The sequence below is a fragment of the Meleagris gallopavo genome, chromosome 1, assembly GCF_000146605.3.
Source record: "Meleagris gallopavo isolate NT-WF06-2002-E0010 breed Aviagen turkey brand Nicholas breeding stock chromosome 1, Turkey_5.1, whole genome shotgun sequence".
NCBI lineage: Eukaryota > Metazoa > Chordata > Aves > Galliformes > Phasianidae > Meleagris > Meleagris gallopavo.
This window is the reverse complement of record NC_015011.2, coordinates 73,372,527-73,393,479: the sequence shown is the minus strand read 5'-3', so window position 1 is coordinate 73,393,479 and position 20,953 is coordinate 73,372,527. Positions and strand designations below refer to the sequence as shown.

At 36.6% G+C, this 20,953-nt stretch overlaps 1 protein-coding gene across 1 annotated transcript; it reads left to right on the top strand.

The window, feature by feature from the left end:
* The first annotated feature begins 1,104 nt into the window (after positions 1–1,104).
* Positions 1,105–19,177, top strand: LOC100540007 (von Willebrand factor-like). The gene is made up of 8 exons (XM_019617574.2): positions 1,105–1,306; positions 2,225–2,265; positions 7,103–7,219; positions 10,273–10,371; positions 11,161–11,289; positions 12,636–12,675; positions 16,835–16,932; positions 18,814–19,177. The coding sequence occupies exons 1-8, from the start codon at positions 1,228–1,230 to the stop codon at positions 19,000–19,002; spliced, it is 792 nt and encodes a 263-aa protein (XP_019473119.1). The 5' UTR covers positions 1,105–1,227; the 3' UTR covers positions 19,003–19,177.
* Positions 19,178–20,953: the final 1,776 nt, after the last annotated feature.

Sequence of the window (20,953 nt, the reverse complement as noted above, 5' to 3'; positions counted from 1 at the left end):
TTCAAATAGTATATCCCATTTCATGTGAGTTGAAATATCAGAATATCAGGAACTGAATGTGGATAGAAATATTAATTGCATCTGTTTACTGAAGATGAAGGCTGAATGTCAGGTCTGACTGCAGTTGTCTAGGCACACTTCTTTGTTCAAAATAACAGCTTATTTTCAAGTGTTTCTTCCTTTAGTATTTATTTGTATCCTTTCCAAAAAGACCAATAATGGGAAATAAATACATGCAACTAGCCATTGAGAATATTCTGCAGACAATCCGTCACTAAATAACTAGGCCAATATTTTTTCTCTTTTTTCTCTTCATTTATGTTTAAATTCCTTCAGTTTATTCAGTTTATTCTGTCCTTTTCAAAATGTAAATGTATCATTTTGCTGTCTGCTTCTTCCCTGATTTCACCAGACATTTCATAATGTGAATCAGTATTATTTTCTGCTTCATAAATCAAACCCTCAGAAGACCTTTTTTTTTTTTTTTTCCCCACATCCTGCTGTGTATTACTGGGTTCTGTTGTGTTAGTGGAGTTATAGATACTTATACTCTGTTGTCTTGTTCTTGCTGCGTACTCCTTCATCTCCTCTGTTGTCAGCAAGGAATGAACTGTCTAACAAACAGGAGAAGGAAGAATATTCAGGAACTTTCTGAGCAGTGATGTTTGACTGCTTGGAGGTGTCTGATTCTCACAGAATGGCTTGACTTGAAAGTGATCTTAAAGGTCACCTAGTTCCAACCTCTCACATCACTATTCTTGAAGTGAAATGAAAAGTGGAGGCATCCTGCCTCAAAGCAGTAATCAACTCTGCATGGCACTGAACTAGGGGGCATTTTCTTTCTGGTGTTGCTATCTCTTCCCGTGACCTGCTTTATCTGACTCATGGATGATAATAACCAGCAGGAGACATCAACACGATACAGTCTCTCCTATATTTGCAAGTTTTTTCTCCTCAACAGTTTATTGTCAAAGCCTTTTTTGGTCTTAGTGAAGATGGGGTTGTTACCAAAGCAGTGGATATATATTCTGCAAACTAGTGCTTTGACTGGGGTGCCCTTCGCTTTGTTTAGTGACACAAAAACTGCTGACTATATTTAATCCTTTTATACTTTCCTGTCAGGTTGGCACAGAGTGGCAATCCCCCTTCAATAGGTGCATAATTAATGAGTGTGTCCGAGTGAATGATGAGGTTTTTGTGCAGAAAAAGAATCTGTCCTGCTCTCAGATGGATGTACCTGACTGTCCAGATGGAACTGAATTACGCTGTGACCAAGTAATAGACTGCTGTCCTTCATGCAGATGTGGTAAGGCATTATGTATGACAAATGATAAATGAAATCAGTGAAAAGTTAATCATCTCATGTGCCAATCTCTGTTTTACAGCTGCAATTTCAAAAGTGTATCCTATGCAAGTGTAATGTCATTTCAAGCTATCCTGCATGATTTAAACATTGACTATAGTAGCTTCTGCTGCTATTATTTTCTCTTTCTAAGCAATGTTCCTTTTGAATTAATTATTATTGTTACTACTTAGAGAGACGTGCCAGGCTATGTCTCAACAGCAAATTACAGCACTAGCTTGTGTCGTTAAGCAGTTATTACAAGGTCTTGACACGCTTTTGACCTAGAAAGGTACTAGGCAGTTGTTACTCATTATGAACAGGGAGTTTCCATGTAGTCATTAAGCCTTCTGGACATCTCTGAGTGTTGTAGTGGTGGCCACTTACTAGCATATACTTACATCAAAAATAGATATCAAAAGATTTGGCTGTTTGGACACAGTCACATGTTGGACTCTCAGTCACATGTAATTGACAGGTATTTGGGACAACCTCATGGGAAAGAACTTCAGTGGAAGAAGGAAGAGAAATAAGTGTTGTGACTTGCTGAAAACATTTGAGTGTGTTTTCTGAGAATGTGAGGATAGAAACAGAGGGGAAAATCTGCATAATAAATAAACTTAAGAAAAGGGTAGGGAAAGAAAAAGCAAGAAGCTCAGCAAGGGATATTAGGAGGCAAGGGATGTTTGGATGTGGAGATCGGTATAACTGACAGATTATTACTTTTCAAATTATAATGTAAGAGGGTAAAATTGTATTTATTTTCACTGAATCTGGATTTAGATGTTCTCAGTTGGAACTTTAATGAATAAAGAATATATACTTCTGCTTTATTAAGTCCAAGTAACAGCACTTTAAATGCAATATTATCATCTCTTTCAGTACCCGTGAATGGTTGTCCTTTGAATGGCACTGTTATTGGGGTAAGGCAAGCTTCCTTTTATTTGCTGTAGTGATAAGACGTTTAGCTCATTTGAACGAGCTTTTGAAGAAAACAGAGTTGCTCAAATACATGTAAGTGTACAGGCAGCTTTTCTCAGTCAGAATCCCTTCCAGTGAGACACTGTACTAAAAGCAGTCATAGGAGTTCCACATGTGCACATCCGGATCATGACCCTGCCACATACTTTCTTGTATGACAGTGAGCATCTCTGCAAAATAGGGAAAGTCGTGTGTTCTTATCTTGAAAGGAAAAAAAATGCTTAGAAACTGTGCTAATTTGCATTGTGTAACGACTTGCAGGTTACCATACACACAGGAAATTGCCTGTGATGGACTATCTCTAAGGTGGTTCTTACAAACCTCAGGGAATGGAATGCTTCCTGTATTCGACCTAGAGAATTAAGAAAGGGTAGAGACTCTTGTTCCACCTGTGTGGAAGGAGGACTCTCTCTTCTTGGCTAGTAGCAGAAATATGAAAGCTAAGCTCCTGCTTGTCTTCTGTGCCATTTTAAAATCTCTGCTGATCTCAGCACAGAGGAAGTTTTTGTCTCAACTGCATACTTAGTGGATAGCTAAAGATGTGTTTTATCAGTCCATGACAGTGGGAAGGATCGTAGTTAAGCGTCTGATCTCATTTATGCTGAATTTATCTTTGGAGAACACTATCAATAGGCCATTATTTCCCTAAATCCATGTTCTGGCATCACCTCTGGTGTCAGATAGCTCTCTCAGCATCCCCGGGGGAAACAGGTGCCCTTTATTCATTTAACCTAACTTTTAACCTATTCATTCTTTTTTTTCATTTATTGATAAAGTATATTGATAAAGTCCAAATCTCTTTGGACTCTCGAGGAGCAAAACTCTTTGCTTTTTTGAGCAGAGAGCACTTCTCTCCATTTATTGCTTCCATTTTGGATTTTTTAAAAATATTTAGTAGGTATAAGTTCTTCATTTTGTTAGAACTTAAGCCATTAAACCTCCATCATTCTATATAAAGATAACTTCCATGTAGAATTAGATTCAAGGAATAACTATGGCCTTTCTACCTGAATGCTGGAAGAAAGGCTTTAGAGTTGTTAAATCTGAAATAGACTGTTTTCTCTTTGATTCCTCTATTTGTCTCCTCTACAATATATTGAGAGACAAAGTAACTGCTTTTCATAAAAAACTTTCTTGTAGAGAGTATTATTCAGTACAATTGTCAGCTCCTGACATCTGCTGTCATAGATTGTGTAGATATAAATTTATAAATAAAATTCTATGTTGCAAAAAGAAGGTATCTTTTCAATTGCGTGCTGTTATTTGATGAACAGATAATTTTTTCTCTTCCAACAAAATGTTGACTGGATTTGTCAGAGTCCTGATTCTGTTTTCAAGTATTTAAAAATATTTTAAGTACAAAATTAGACATTTTTGAGAAAGCTCTTATTAAGAGCTCTTATTAAGTATTTTGAAGATAAAAAATAAAATCTTTAAATTTGCCAAATACTGAAAAAAATTCCTATCTTGATAAAATTTCACAGATTATCATGAATTCATGATGTGACACAATTGCATTATGATTTGTTTTTGTTTGCTATTTGGACTTCTATAGAAACTTTTTTTTTTAAATCCAGATTTTAAAATGTTTTATTTGACTTGTTGAAATTAGCCATTTTATCAAACACAGTCTGTGAAAGATTTTGAGGGTATAAGTAGGCCCCAGCTGCTGTATTACTTCTGTGCTTTTCTTTTGCACTGTATCAGGCACCTAACATTCAGCAACACAGTTACTAACATTTTTTCAGAGTGGAGAGAAGAGTGTGAAATTTGAGTGGAGATTTTAATTTTGGAAGCTATCTAGACAAAATGGGCATTTTAATGGAAAAAAAAAGGCTAAAACTATTTTGTGGATCTTAAATTAAACTTGTTTAATGCGTATTTTCATTTTTTTTTTTCATTCAATTACTTATTTTAAGCTAATTAGCTGTATATCTGAAATTTTTTGAGCAGCTGGGGTTACCACAACTTTATCTTAGTCTATTTCTTACTTCAGTGACTGTTTTAGAGCTCTGGTCAGGAAGGAAGATGTGTTGTTCACAGAAGTTTATACTTCCAGGATTTCGAACCCTTTATTCTGTGTCCTTTAATAATAGGTTTCAGATTTCATTTTATATCAGGGAAAAACTTTGCTCTATTAACTCATTCATTGAATAGTTCAAAGTTTTGAGTCACTTACTGCAGTTGTTATCTGTGTAATTCAGTGTATCATATTCACTCCACTGTTCTTAAAAATGTGGTGGGCTTTACTGCAGAATTACAAGCAGGTGTTTGTAGTTACTGGAAGGATTATCTGCATCACTCATCTGTTTTCTCAGGCATTTATTGAGTTGTAGTTTTGTAGGAGATCTGAATAGATCTTGGCTTTATGCATGTTATTTTATTTGCACTGACAAGCACTGGGTTAGCAGATGTTGACATTTTATTCTATACTAGCCAAGAAAACATATTATAGATGTATATTATATGAAGGGAAAAAGTCACATCAATCTACTGTTTCACTCAGTTCTGTCATACTAAGCTACATTTGCTCACAAAATATCATTATTAAAGTCCATTTGCATGCTGATTGCTAAACACTCTAAAAATTATAAAACTAAGCTGTGATAGAAACTTTGAATCAAAGTAAATCCTTCCTCCATTTTTATGTGTTTTGTTTTAACATGTTTCTAGTATGCACTTCATTTCTGCCCATAACAGTGATTTTTGGATAGCTCACCTTTACTTATCTTTTTCTATAAAACTGGAATTTTGAAACTATCCAATGAGCATAGCAATTGTTATATCAGTTGTGGTTTTGTAGATCCTTTCTTCATGATATGAAAGCCTCGTGTTGCTAAGGAATTTTGTGTAAACATTCACATCTAGAGGAATTGAATTAAGTACGTTTAGAGCCAAAAAGATGATCCAAGGGCTGGAACACCTCTCCTATGAAGAAAGGTTGAGGGATTTGGGCTTTTTTAGCTTGGAGAAGAGATGGCTCTGGGGAGACCTCACTGTTGCCTTCCAATAATTGAAGGGAGCTTGCAAACAGGAGGAAGATCGACATTTTACATGGTCTGATAGTGACAGGACAAGGGGTAATGGCTTTACAGTAAAAGAGAGGAGATTTAGGTTAGACATTAGGAAGAAATTTTTTACTCAGAGGGTGGAACAAGTTGCCGAGAGAAGGATGCTTTATCCCTGGAAGTGCTCGGTGACAGTGCTCAGCAGTGCTATTATCAGTGAACCAAATTACCTTTAGGGGCCATAAATTCTGTACCAGAACTGTCATTCTGATATCCAAACCCTTTCCAATGTTAAGAGTAGACAAAACAATGTGTTTTGTACATTTGCTTGCCATTCCGCACCTGCGTGTCTTCATGTATGAATCTATTCAGTTCTTTCAACCCTCTAGATATTCGTAATAGAAGGTTAAATTGGTAGAAGTGAAGGATCTTATACTGAAATTTCAAGCTAAATTATTAAAATACTGGTATCTTCTCATCAGAATTACAACCTCCATGATAATGTTCATGGAGGATCTTTTTCCTAGACCTCTACAAAACAAAAATAAGTCATTTCTTTTGTTGGTGCTCTATTAAAAACCACTGAGCTCTAAAGACAGCTGTTGTGCTGAGGTCTAGCGAAAGAATGTAATTAATATTCTTTATTCGAAACATTTGTTCTTCAGTGGGTATGTGGCTCAGAACTACCCCTAAATCCATTACCTTTACACAGTTGCTCTAACTTCTTAATTTTGTTCCATTTGTTCCAGAAATGTTTACTTGTGTGTAATAAAAAAATGAAATTATGGTTACGTGTAGTATGAGACGAAGGAAATTCCTGTTCTCTGAAAAGTCAGCAGTGAAATTTCATTTTGAAGCCTACTCAAAGCTTTTGTCATGCAATATTCGGTGTCTATTTATTAGTTTTCAGATGTTCTTTATGTAGTCTTTCATGCATTCCACCAATTTTGTCCATTTAGCCAAAGCAGTTTATTATTTTGAGGTTAAAATGAAAAGCAGAAAGAATTTGGATTTAGAATTTCTTTAATCCAGTTGTTAATTCCATATTTATTCTTTCCTATCTAGTAGTGTAGCATTTTCCACTCTGTTTTAACATCATTTTTGCTTGCTTTCAAAAAGGTGATAGGATTAAGAAAACAGTGCTGCAAAAAAAGTTCTCTGCCAGTTCAGTCACTGATTTTCTAGTAACTGTGAGGGAGTCCAGTGCATCATTCAGTAATTGCTTTTTGTTTGTTTGTTTTTCTCCTTCTACTCTTGCCAATTTTAAAACTTTAAGCCTCCAGGGTTTCTAAGTAGGTTTTTTAATGTATAGAAACAATAACAAGTAATTTTCTTTCATAAATGGTTATCTGTGATGGCTCAAGAACAAAATATTGTTGGTGAACTGATTCACAGCACTTGAGAAAAATGAACTGGTGGGAACCACCTAACATATAGTAAGGACAACTCATGACAAAATTTTTCTTACTGTTTTCAGAGATACCTTTCTTCCTTGCTAGCTCTATAATTAAGGAAGTAATAACAATGTGTTTTGGAAGTTACAGAATTCTAAATGATTTACTAGAAAAATAGGCTTCTGCTTTGCTGCTTGTTGGGGGATTATAGATGTAAAATTTGGATCTCTGGAAAGTGAGGGCATAAATTTTGCTTTCTCTTGCAAACAATTGAAGAACTTTGCTTAATGAAAGATAGTTAACACAGATAAAATTGCTCATTTGAGTTTTGCTCAAGAGACAGATTCTGACTTTACAAGCCATTCCTAATGTTTCAGCCATGGCAACGCATGATGGTGGATCAATGCACAACATGCATCTGCTCTCTCCAGTCAGTGTCTTCTCGGAGGTACAGTCTCACATGTACAAAATTCAGCTGTGAACCATGCCCAACAGTAAGTGCAAGTATTCCGGATGTCTGATTAAGAGTGTCTGATGATGAGATCTTTACTGTATATACCAGTTTGTTTTGTACAACTGAGGCTATTTACCTTTTGGGCAAAATGAGATATTAGTAATCACTGTTACAGGAAGTGCTATAACTACTATAGTGTCCTTTCCTATATTATCTCTGTCCATCTAGGAACTGACAGCTCAGATAATCTTCCTCCTTCGGGACTTTCCCGTGACTATTTCCAAATTGTCTAATAGCTGAACCCAGTAGTAATTTGAAGTGAATATCCCTATTAGTTTCATTGGCCTTTTTGAAGTCTGCTGCTGCTTCCATCATTAGCAATGAATAAACTTGGCAAACAGCTCTCATTTGTACTCTGCTGACCAACAGTGTGACTGGAGTGCTTAAGTAGTTTGCTGAATCATATATATATTTTTTATCATATATATATTTTTTTCTTTTAGTGTTAACAATTCAAAATGAGGGAGATCTAAGCAAATTGCAGAGTCTGCTTCTGTCTCCCCCTGTCCAAAGAACACAGATCAGCAACTAACTTCCACAGAAAAATGTTTAAATGCCCTCTTCTCTTCTGCCTTTCCCTGGGCGGTGAATGGAGTCCAGCGGGCCCACACAAACCCACAGCCTGTGCAAGCAATGGCCATTGCATCAAAAACACATCTCTGACATAATCATATGGGATTCCTGGCTGATGTCTAGGAGAAGAATAGATCAACAGAGACCTTGCAAAAGGAGGGGGCAGAGTTATGGGGAAGGCTGGTAGAAGTTGGAAGGAAAAAGTAGTAAATCAAATTTCTACTATGCCAGCTGCCCTAGTAAACAAAGCAGAACACAACTATAGGCTCAAGTTATGACCTGCAACTCCTGATATTGATTAATTGCTAGCAGTGTCCCAGCTAGCTTGTCTTACAAATAATTAAATAGGCAGAGGTTATTTGTTGACCTCTGTTTCCTATACAAACTAGAAACAGACAGTCTCTTTTATGGGGAGAAGGCAATTTAGACATACACATATGTGCTCAATTAGTCTGTTGGGTGAGAAAACAGGCCTTGACTCTGTTTATTTGCACCAAGTGACAAAGGGATGAATCTGGAATACTTAAATGTTGTTCTGGATCCTAATATTGCCACTCGTATAAGGTACGATTTTAGACACACACTCCTGAAGAGAAAATAAATGACAAACCTTGTTGCTGAACATCTTTCTTTCACAAAATGTAACCTGGCAGATAAATGACATAAATGAATGATAAATGAAAAGATATACTAAAATGAATCTGTGATCAGTAGTATGTGTGCACGTCTATGTTCCCACACAGACATGCACAAACAGGAATTCTTCCTTTTCAGTGCTAGCTGTAAAAATTAAAGGCAGGAGAATCAATAAAATACATGGTAAAAACAGGAGGGGAAACATTCCACTCTTGCCCCTTTCAATATCCGTATAATTCCCAGACAGCCTTCCTACAACCTGACTCAAAAATTCAGACTAAACAAACAACAAAAATAAAAACAAAAAAAAAGAATCCAGTTAGAATTATTAAACACCATGAAATTGTGTTTTGGAGATGCACAGCTATCCAAGGGAGCTTACAGGTCTAGATGTATGTGTCCCATTGTAGCCATAGTAATGATACTGGAACTCGAAGGAAACCAAATTCAAATAAATCAAATTAATGGAATTCATCACTCTAAGGCCAGTGGAATTTACACACTCACTTTGGATCCTTTCTGTCTCAGTCACTGACTTTGTAATATACCTAGATTAAAAGCAATTCCTCCATAATGGACAAAATCATGGGGTAGAATATGTACTGACTCAGGAGCACTTGCTTTCTACTGTATCTTGAATCTTTGAAAGTTAGTGCACTGGTCATTGAAATGCAGACAACTGCAGTATATTCTGTTCTTCAGGGTCCATGCGTTTTCTGTTTTTTGACCTACTATAGGTGCTTACATTTTCAGTAGTAGAGCAAATTTACCTAATTAGTTTTCTTCCAGTGGTTTAATATTAACACCCCACTCACCCCAAATTATTTTTTATAATAATATGTATGGATAACATGCATGCCTTCATTTAACCGGAAGTGTTTGCTGTCTTAAAGAAAATTAGGCTCATCATAAGCAGCTGTTTGTTATGTGTAGCAGCTGGAGACATTTTTGTGGGACAGTTCATGTCTTAAGTTAGTTTCTTTCTGTTGTTTTATTTTTCACTTACCATTATATTCATTCTATCCTCACCATCAAGTTCTACTCGTTTTTCCATACTCCTTCCCTTGCCACTGTTTTTTTCCTTTTTTATGCCATTTTTCAGGCTCCATTATTCCTTTCTTCTTTTCTGCTTTTTCATTTTATGATACTGTATCCTCACCGTTACTCTCTTTCTTTTCATAGTTCATAATTTCCATCTTAGCCTTATTCTTCCATTTCCCTGTCCAATGTTTATTGGTTTTCTAGCCTTCTTAGTTTATGGAGAAAAATGGCCTTACCAAGACACATATTTATTAGCTTATGGGAAAGTTCCTATCCACCACAAATGTGAATTGCACGCCTCTCAGAATATTTTAATGAATTTGTTTCCTCCTACTGTCACTTCTTTTGGTGAACCTTATCTTGCAACAGTTATAGTCACAGAATATTGAATTTAGTGGACACAGGACATTTTGTAATTGGAAATAAACTTATTTCCATATTTATTATAAATCAGTACAAGCATTAATGCCAGCCTTTATAAAAGAAAAGCATGCAATTAGTTAGATTAAGCTAGTTTAGACCTACTTTAAAAACAAACAAACAAACAAAAACCTCAAAAATATTTGCTTACTATTTCTTTCAGCTATTGAATTCTTCCCCTATTCTCTCCTCCCTGGAAAACACCTTCTATAAAAAAGCATAGGAAACATGCTTAGGAAAAACAAAACAAAAGAAACAAAACAAAAAAGACACCAAAACAAACAAACAAAAAAGCCCAAGCAAATAAACAGGGGGAAAAAAAAAAAAGAGAAACAATTCCATGTGAAGTTCTTTGCCTTCTAGAATTATGGAAGGCAGGAAATTTCTGGTTCTTGCTGTGGAAAATGTGTGCCAACTTCATGTGGCATCAGATTGAGAGATGGAAGGTTTCAGTACCTTCAGGTAAGTTCAAAGCACTGTTTCTTTTACTAAAGAGTTAACATGTATGTAGCACAGACTTCTGGTAGCTACAAGGAAAGCTTATTTTTTTTCTCTTTTTTGTTAATCAGTAAGGCATTGTTACTACCTTTTCTTTTATATCCCAGAATGTTTTCTAAAGGAAGTTTTTTTGTTGTTTATTGAAGAAAATGAAGAGTTCACAGCAGTGAATTAGACAAAGACAACCTTGATGTCTAGAAGTTTGAATATTATTAAATAACTTTAACTTGAATAGGAACTCATCAGATACCTAGCAGAAATCTAAAGCCTCCTTTGAAATGATATGGATAATTTAAGTTGAAAATGTGAATCTCAAAAAAAATTTCCCAGCTTGATAGTTTCTTAAACAGGAGTTCCTTGTGTGTGATTGTGTTATTTCATTGAGGAAGCTCCTCACTCTGCTAGCTATTAAATATGCATGTATATGTCTCTTTAAAAGACGTTTTGTTTCTTGTTTAGACAAGTTTCTTCTTTAAGTTAATGGAAGTTCCTTCCCTGGTAAGAATTAAAAAGGTCAGATTTGGCAGTCTTCACTGAGCTGTATTCAGTACTACTATGAGAGTAAATAATTATTTTTAGAAAAGTACAGTTTATTGGAGATTGCCACATTTTATAAGCTTCCCCACAATGGTATATTTACTTGAATATGGTATATTACTAGAATATTAATAAAGGAATATCAGGTTGTACAGTACCCTGAAAACTTACTGTCCTGTGCTTTTTAAAAAGCTAACAGTTCTTAAATCTTTCCAGCCAAATGAATCACTTCAGGATGGCTGCGAAAGTCACTACTGTAAAATAAATGAGAAAGGGGAATTTATTTGGGAAAGGAGAATCACTGGCTGTCCTCCATTTGATCCCAGAAGATGTTTGGCTGAAGGTGTAAGTAGTGAAATGGGTCCTGTTACTATGTTTCCCAGTAGCCTTTGTCATGTTTATTGTTCTGTATGTAAGTACCTTAAGTGTATTAGGGATAGGAAACTCCAGTTCTCTCACCACACCTTGGCTAAACTGAATTTGAACTTACTTTGAAATTCAGAAAACCATAAGTTTGCTTTATTTTAGAATAAATGCAAGTTGCATGTGAGAGTCTACTGCTGGAGAGATACAGTAATTCCATGAGATTTCATATGAAGCAGTAAAACCAAGAAAATTATTGTTCTCACAGTATTTTCAGTTCATATCCTGAGCAAAGCTGCGTGAATAATTATGCATACTGAGAAAACAGTCAAATTGGACTCTTTTTTTGCTTATGATAATATACATTAAATACCAAGGCATTTTTTCTCTATTCTCTTAAAAGATTAGAGAAAGGAAGTTTTACTCATGCTCATGGAAGAGCTCAAGCCTCTGCATTTGCAGTGGTTTGGTATAATGTTGTAATAAAAACCCTACTTGTGCAGTCCAGGAAGGGGTGTTGGACATGGTATTCTATTTTTACTTAGCTAACATCACTCAGATACTACATCCACCTGGTCCCCTTTTTTCAGCATGACAGGAAGTAGGAAACCTTAAATAAAGCTCATGCCCAAACCTTGCTCAACATACACATCAAGCAAATGGAGAAAGAATTGATGTGTTAAATACACAAAGAATAAAACCATTTTGGGAAGTCACTGCAACACAAACAAAATTTTTGAATAATGCTGGATTATGTTGCAGGCATGTTATTATCACAACATTCAGAATGCCCTAATTGTAAATCAATGGGGAATAATTTTTAACACCAAAATTCCCAAATTACATTTATTCTCCTCCCCTGCAAAACAACAACAAAGCCCCACTACATCATCTGTAAAATTGGTGTTTTTTTCTCTTGTTACAGTAAATTTAGAAAAAAAAATCAGGAGGGACATTTAACTATGTTTCTTTGAGAGAATATTTGAATACGCTATGTTTTGTCACTTTGATTCCTAGGAGTTGATCTGTATTCAGCATCTTTACTTTAAAAAACTTCTATTAGCTAAAGTGAAAGCAATATTTTGAAGTACTGAACATGTTAAAACAGTAAATTATTTCCAGTCTTTTATCAACAAATGTAATCACATGTTTAACTCCTTTAAGCAGATTAAAATGAGATTGGTAACTATTATAGATTTATATTTTTATATATTTATAGCAATACAATTCTCTTGCCTAACACGCTGTTTCAAACATCCTTTTGTAGACTTTCAGCAGAACAAATGTGTATCAGTAGAGTCAAAATATTTGTATTTTTGTTGTTTTAGGGGAGAATTGCAAAGCTAGGCAATACCTGCTGTGACACATGTAAGTAAATAAGCCAAAAGTCTTGTTTGGAAATTGCAAAGAACATAAGCTAATGGATAAGGAGAGCTAAGAAATGTAGTCACCCCAGTACCTCCATGGATAAGGCTGTCATGTTTTTTCCTCTATAATACGTGTTTTGACAGTATTCATAGGCACTTTGAAAGAAACAGATACTCTCTACGTTTCAATACGTACCATTATGCACTTGTTAATTATGAATGTTATATTTTATTGTTTATCTGAAGAGAAAAAGAACAGTTACAAATGTGCAGGTTGACATGTCACATAAACTGAGACTGAGTCAAACACTTATTGAATAATCAATGGACTGAAAATAGATTTAGCAGAATGAGCTGGTGTAATAACAAAAAAAAAAATTGGAAACAGATGCTTGTCAAAGGTTTATGCCTACTGAACAACCTGCCTGCATGTTAAGTTCTGCCATTAAGGAGTCAGTCCTGCAACTCTTAATTTAATGCATTAAATGGCAGTCAAACTTCCAGAAAGGGCTTCCGTACATGAGGGTGGGCTCTCAGTGAATCTCTGAGCGCTCGCCAGCACTCGTTCTTGTGGGAGACTTCAATTTCCCAGGTATATGTTGGAAATATAATACAGCACAGAAGAAGAAGTCCAAGAGGTTTCTAGAGTGTGTGGGAGATAGCTTCCTTATGCAGCTGGTAGGAGAGCCTACCAGTTGTGGTGCCCTGCTAGACCTGCTCTTCACTAACAGAGAAGGACTGGTGGGTGATGTGAAGGTTGGGGACTGTCTTGGGCAGAACAACCATGAAATTGTAGAATTCTCTATTCTTGGAGATGTCAGAAGGATGACCAGCAAAACTGCTATCTTGAGCTTCAAGAGGGCGGACTTTGTCCTGTTCAGGATGCTTGTCGCATGGGACCCTTGCGAGTCACTACTTAAGGGTAAGGGGTCCAGGAATGCTGGATGCTCCTCAAGATGAAAATCTTAAAGGCACAAGAACAGGCTATCCCTGAATGCTGTAAGGCGAGCTGTAGGGGAAGAAGACCATTGTGGATGAGAGTCTATGTCCTCTGGAAGAATAACCCCGTGCAGTGCTATAGGCCTGGGGCTGAGTGCAGATGACTGTGAAGAGGAAAGGGACCTGGGGATGCTGGTTGATGGTCGGATGAACATGAGCCGACAGTGTGCTCAGGTGGCCAAGAGGGCTAATGCCATGCTGGCCTGCATTAGAAATAGTGTGATCAGCAGGAGCAGGGAGGTAATCATCTCCCTGTACTCTGCACTGGTGAGGCCACACCTCAAGTACTGTGTCCAATTTTGGGCCCCTCACTACAGAAAAAACATTGAGGCCCTGGAACATGTCCAGAGAAAGGCATTGAAACTGGTGAGGGGTCTGGAGCGGCTGAGGGAGCTGGGATTGTTCAGTGTGGAGAAGAGGAGGCTCAGGGGAGACCTCATTGCTCCTCATGACTCTACAACTTCCTGAAATGAGGTTGTGATGAGGAGGGGCTCAGCTTCTTCTCCCAGACAACAGACAGGACCTGAGGAAATGGCCACAAGTTGTACCAGAGGAGGTTTAGGTTAGACATAAGGAAGAACTTTCTCTCAGAGAGTGGTCAGGCACTGGAGGAGTGGTCCACCACTGCCCTAGAAGATGGTGGAGTCACCATCCCTGGCAGTGTTCAAGAGGCGTCTGGATGAGGAGCTACGAGATATAGTTTAGTGCTTATGGTAACAGTGGTAGTGGGAGGATGGTTGGACTCAATGATCTTGCAGGTCGTTTCCAACCCTGCAATTCTGATTCTATGATTCTATGATTCTTTTTTTTTTTTATAAGACAATCTCTCAGTTTTCTCCTTTTTAAGTAAAAATAATAATAATAATAAACACAAAACTTGCAATTCATAAAATTCAAATAAAAAAAAAAAAAAGGAATATAAATATCTTGCCTGTCCTCCATTAACTCTCATTTTTTTGCTCTATGCATGTGCTAATAAATAAAAGATTAGCAATGTAATAACACCCCTGGTGAAAGAAGTAAACTCTACAGAGTTTGAAGCCATTGCTTGTCTGTATAAACACTGAGTTTTGGCTTTAGAAATAGAAGTCAAAAAGCTATTGAGATAGATTGTCATCAAATGGCATAAACAGGTAATTTAGTGATGAGAGCTTTAGTCTACCAGGCTTCATGAATGCTGAAAATCACCTATTCACAAAAATACCTTAAGGTTTAAAAGATGTGTGGGGTGAGTGGGCTTTACTGAGAATTCCTATTACTGCAATTTTGTAGAGAAGAAAGCCTCTTCTGAATGATCATAGCTCAATAAATATGTTTATTTAATGGTTATAGTAATTTAAAGCTCCTTGCAATAGTAAAATTAAGTTAAATGAAATATTGCATACCGAAAAAAAAAAAAAAAGCATGTTAAGAATTGGACAAATAATTAACTTGTTCTCTCATGTTCAAATAATAGTGGTTTGAGCAAAGGTTATTTAAGGACCAGTTTCTCATTGTATGGTATGATTTGGCAGTTTTAGTGTGCCAAATGCATTGTTCCAGGTTTAAAATACTTAGGAGTACATAATTGAACAGGCTTATTTTCTCATTACATTTTTGTGTCAAAGGATTTTATTATTTGCAAAGGATATTCCTTGTTTTCCTCTTAAGAAATGAGTTGTATCTCTGCTTTCTACCTCTTTTCTCAGCTGATCCCAATTGAATATGTCTTTGTAAGTTACAAGCAGCAGCCTTTGCAAAGGAGAAAGTCTATGAAAAAGTAAATAAGAAAACTGAATTAATTTGGGAACAGGTCAATAAGTCAAGATTAGAAAGTCAGTGAAGCTACTGTTGAATCTAACAATTATTTTCAGCTATGCGCACACAAGTGTGTGTTTCTCCTATGTGGAGAAGTTTTATCAAGTGAAGTGATTAAACATTAAAAGAGAATTTGAAACTCCAGCAGCCCTGGAACTAGGGAGGTTTTTTTCGTTTTTTTTTTGTTTGTTTGTTTGTTTGTTTTTGCTTTGGCTGTTTTTTTGTTTTGCTACTCCCCACATAACAAACATTGACTTTTGTCTAATTTCTTTTTGATAGAAGCATAAAACTAAACATGAGGACTTAGTTATCATTAACAGTGAAAAGTACCAAAAAAACCTGTATTAGATTATTTCATGGCTCAATGAGGACAGTGACAAAATTCCTGTTGACCAAAACTTAGATACTTTCAGAAATAGTTCTGTAATTTTTTTTTCCCACCTCACATTGGTTTTCTGCAAAATACACCTCACATGCAAAAACTATGAAGTATTGTAAAATCTAGCAGCCTGAAATAGGCAAGGCTGCTAGAGCTCCACGTCCTCAGCTCTAGGCAATAGTGAGGCTGAACATATATCCTAAAAGGCACATATGCACAAACACATGCACATTCTTAGTACCCTGGCAAACATGAGCAAGACCCAGAGTCTCATCCTGTTTCCCTCTCTGGTTGATCAGTATGAAGGTCCTGAGTGGCCATAGATACTCACTATCTGGTAACAGTCATGACAACCCTGCAAACCTAGACTCAGACACTGTGACCTATGGTCCAAGTGCTGATGCTTAAGCCTCCGTACCAACCACAATGCACAGACTGGAGAGTCTGTCATCCAAGACATCCCTAAAAATATCCTACTGAGTCTTATAGAACCCCAGGCTGTACTTCCTTAGCATACCGTATTGAGTCCTACACTCTTGTAGTCAGTGACTCACTTCAGTCTATAATGTGATCTGGAGACTTGCTCCCACTGACTCATCTTAAAGGGCATCATGTCAAGTGAATGAAATATCACTCTTGGGACAGTTCCAGGTGTAGCCAAGCCAGAGTGCTATTTTTTCTCTGGTTGAGTTATTGGGTTTCCTGGATGTGTCATTGCTCCTTTACATCAGCTTGCCCAATGTAGTGCTGAATCATCTTTTAAAATTGAGGCACCTAATAGAAGCCACCAGAGAAAAAGCAAATATTAGTTGGTAAGAGAGTTTAAAAACAAAGCAATTAATTGAGAAGAAACATAAGAGAAACCCTGTTCTTCTGTGGAATTTTAGGAATCACTGTTACAACACTGTAGTGCAATACATTCACACAGAAAAAATTGCCAGCCAGCATTGTCAGACACTACTGATATTTTTTTTTAACTTGGTAGGTGTGGAAGAGGAATGTCGACCAGTAAGTACCAGACTGCAGTATAAGAACATCAATGGATGTGTGGGTGAAAAGGAAGTGCCTATTTCTCATTGTGAGGTAAAAAATAAAATCACCTCCCTCATTTGCTAATGCATACACCTTACCTTGCCTACTTTTTCTCTTACACAAAGGGAACTTTTGGCTCACTTTGCAGAGTATTGGTTTTTTTCGTCCTCACTGATTCACTCACAATGAAAACATCTTTGACATTTCCTAAAGTAATTTGATGATGTTGAGTTTTCCTTGTTTGAGCCAGCATTAAAAAGAGGAACATAATCTAAGGTACAAAGGTGCAGTACACAATCCTTTGCTTCCAAATGAATGGCTCTGATGAGGTTTAGTTAGGACTTAGAAGAGAATTTTCATCTTAATATTACTGAGGCTGATTTTCAGATTTGTGTCTAAAATTAAGAACAAGTATCCTTCTTTAGGTACTGGATTTGTCTTATAAGAGCAGAAATAGATATTTAGATGCATGATAATTTAAACAGGCATTTAAATTTAAGTGCTATGATTTGACTTTTGGGCTCTGTAAGCTCTGTGATTTTTCTGTTATCCTGAACACTAGTGACTGTTATGTACTACATGTCTTGCATGTTACCACAATTGGATTAGAAGATTATTATTATTATTAGAATTGTTTCTGCCCATCACTCCTTGCAACTTGTAGAGCAACTTCCATTTCATACAGGAGCATAGCATCCTTTCCAGATATTTCTATCTCTCTGAGATTGGGAACAAAAGAAGGCATTCTCTTCCCTGACTGATTTGTAGCAGAACAATTGCTCAGTTTGATAAAGATGTTTCATATAAGAACTACATGCGACAAAACTGTGATGTACAAGGATGGATGCCAAGAAGTTGGTTTGCATCCAGCCTTTAAGTTTTATCTTTAGCTGATGTAGTAGGCAAAATGAGTCTTCAAGTTGCCCATGACTACTTAGGAAAAAACGGGAACGTTTTATATTTAACGGGATTATAAGCACACGTAGCCAGGCTTTTCACGTAGATAAGTGGTGAAGGACCTCAACTTGCTGCACAAATCCTAATACAAATGGAAGCTTTAAAAACAGCAGTTACCTTTCATTAAAAACAAGAACAACAAAATGAACAACAACAACAACAACAACAACAACAAAAACCAACCAACCAACCAAAGAAAACCTTGCTTTATCTCTTTTCCTGTCCATAACAAATCAGTAGTAATTAAGTTTTTGGCCTGTGAAAGTACGGATTTTATTTTGTTTCTGGCACATATTGAGTAAATACTCATGCTATAGATTATAGTTTTTCTAAGCACTTCTCTCATAATGCTGTGCATATTTTTTTTAATTAATCTCAGAAATAAGAGTACAGAGACACACAAAAAAATGGACTCTAGCAGAGCTTGACAGGGGTATTTGTTTTTACATCATGAAAATGTAAGTCAAAATCATTGACACCTAAGTACAAGTTAGAAAAGTGATGAGATAGGAAGAACAATGGAAAATAGCAACCAGAAAGACAACAGTGTATTTACATAGCATGAAGAACAGCAAGAAATATGGCAGAAGCAGTTGGACTAAGTCATTTTCTGAATGTGGTTCTCATACATACAGATGAGATAATAATAGAAAAGTATTTCTTAACTACCACTTTTGGTCTACTTAGAAGTCAAATCCACAATCCTGGAAATCATCTTTTTTTTCTTTTTCTTTTTTTTTTTTCCTCCGTAACTGGTTCCTTTACCTTTTCTTTGCTGTGCTTATGGTTGAGAGACATTATTCTTTGACTAGCATCCTACACTCTGGAACAAAATACCCATTTCTGAGTTCATGCTTTGCAGCAGGGTGCTGAACTTGAGGCAAAGAAATCATGTATGTTTTGAAGGAAGAACCTGGATTCTGATCTCACTGAGGTCTGGCACTGTTCAACCTTGCTATCTCTTTTTCTGCTTAGGGTAAATGTAGAAGCAATACAAGATATTCCATTCAGACAGAGAAATGGGAAGACATGTGCAGCTGCTGTACAGCCATACGAACAACCACAGTTACCATCCCACTCCACTGTCCCAATGGCACAGTGGTGCAGCATTACATCCCTTCTGCCTCTCAGTGTGAATGCAGCTTGAGGAAGTGTACAGAGTGAATATTTTGAAGAAGCTCAATGGTTTAATCTTGAGTTTTATGATGAAGAACTTTACAAAGCAAATCTCATTTCCTCTCTGTAACCAATCTTATCCAGTAGATTTCTAATTAATTGTATCAACATAGCAAACAATAAAACTTACTAGCACAACAGAATAGTATTTTCTGTCTGTTATTGCTAAAGAAATAATAAAGGTTACATTGTTCCTTCATATTCATATAGAAAGTTATTCTCATTAATACAAGAAAATACTACAGTAACTGAAATAGTTGTTCCTACCCAAAGAACGTATCACAAAGTATTTAGTGTTGTCTTTGAAAACATTACACTTGCCTTCTCCACTTTAGACTTTAGCCATAAATAGAGCAAAAAAATGAAATGTCTACTTAATTCTCCCATCCTGTCAGTGAGTACAGAGATTATATTGTGAGACTTCACAGTAAGAGGGAGGTGTTCTTGATTCAAAAACAATATTGATTATGTCTCAGGCAATCAGTTATGTCTGCAATGCAAATATATTTTTCTCCTTTATCTGAATGCAAAGAAATTAGGTGCTAAGGACTTGTGTACCGTATACAAATCCTCAGTACCTGTGAATGGGGCTGAGGGACAGCTCTTAACTATTTACTTCAGTATTTCTACAGACCAGCTTGAAGAAAAATCTCATCAGTTATCTCCCTTTATTCCAAATACTAGAATCTCATCTGTTGCGTTAGCTAAAAAAGAGTTATTTCAAATGTGAAATTTTCAGGGGCAGGTTTAACTTAGTTATTGCTCCCAGGGAAAAAATAAACAAGATTTAAATTTCATTTGATCTAGTCAGGTAACAGAAGAAAAAATATTTTCCAGTGAGTGATTTCTGATAGAATTTAGTGCCAGTGAAGCTCTTTTATTGAGAAATATTGACTTAAAAATAAAAGTATAGAATATCATTTCATTTGCATTTTTGAAAGACAAGAAGTATTTTGACTTCTTTTTGAACCAAGTTAACTTTTTTATAAATTAGCTGGGAGGCTGGGGGAGTGTTTTAAAAAAAGCCAAAATATCCACATTTTTGTGATGACATTAGTAGAGTCTGTAAATGGATTATGGGTTCAAAAGCATAGTTTCTCCAGTTCTACAAGAAGTGTTCTCGAAATAATGGGAAGCTTGTACAGTCCTGAAGGATAAGAGTGCTTCTGAGAAGTCTAGCTGAAATGGTGAAGAAATCAGGTTCAAAATCACAGACCAAAATATGCATCAAAAACATAAAATAACATCCTTGCTAGGAAACTTAGAAAGTGTGGGATGATGACTGAGCTGGAATAAGAACTGGCTAACTGAGTTGTAATCAGTAGCACAGAGTCTGACTAGGAGCCTGTAACATTGGTGTTCCCCAGGGGTCATTGCTAGGTTTTGGTCTTGTTTGATGCTTCGTTAATGACCTGGAGGAAGGGATACTACTCTCAGTAAGTTTGTGGATGATATAAAGCTCTGAGGAGCTGTGCTGCCTTTCAACAAGACCTAGATAGATTGGAGAGTTGGACAGAGGGATACCTGTTGATGTTCAGTAAGAGTAATTGTGGAGTCTTGCACCTGGGGAGGAATAACTGCATGCATCAATACAGGTGGAGAGGAGGTCTGTAGAGAAGGACCTAGGGATCCTGGTGGACAACAGGATGGCCTGCAGTGTGCCCTTGTCAGTGGTAAAAACAGTGTGGCTGGCATGTTGAGGGAGGTGATCCTCCTCATCTACACTGCCCTGGCGAGGCCACATGAGGAATAGTGTACCTAGTCCTGGGCGACCCAGTTCAGTGAAGATGAGGATCATCCTGAGAGAGTCCATGGAGGGCCACAGGGATGATTAAGATCCTGGAGCCTCCCTGTAATGAGAAAAGACTGAGTCTAGGTCTCTTCAGTCTGGAGAAGAGAAAGCTGAGAGGGGATCTCATAGCTTTTTATACACACCTAA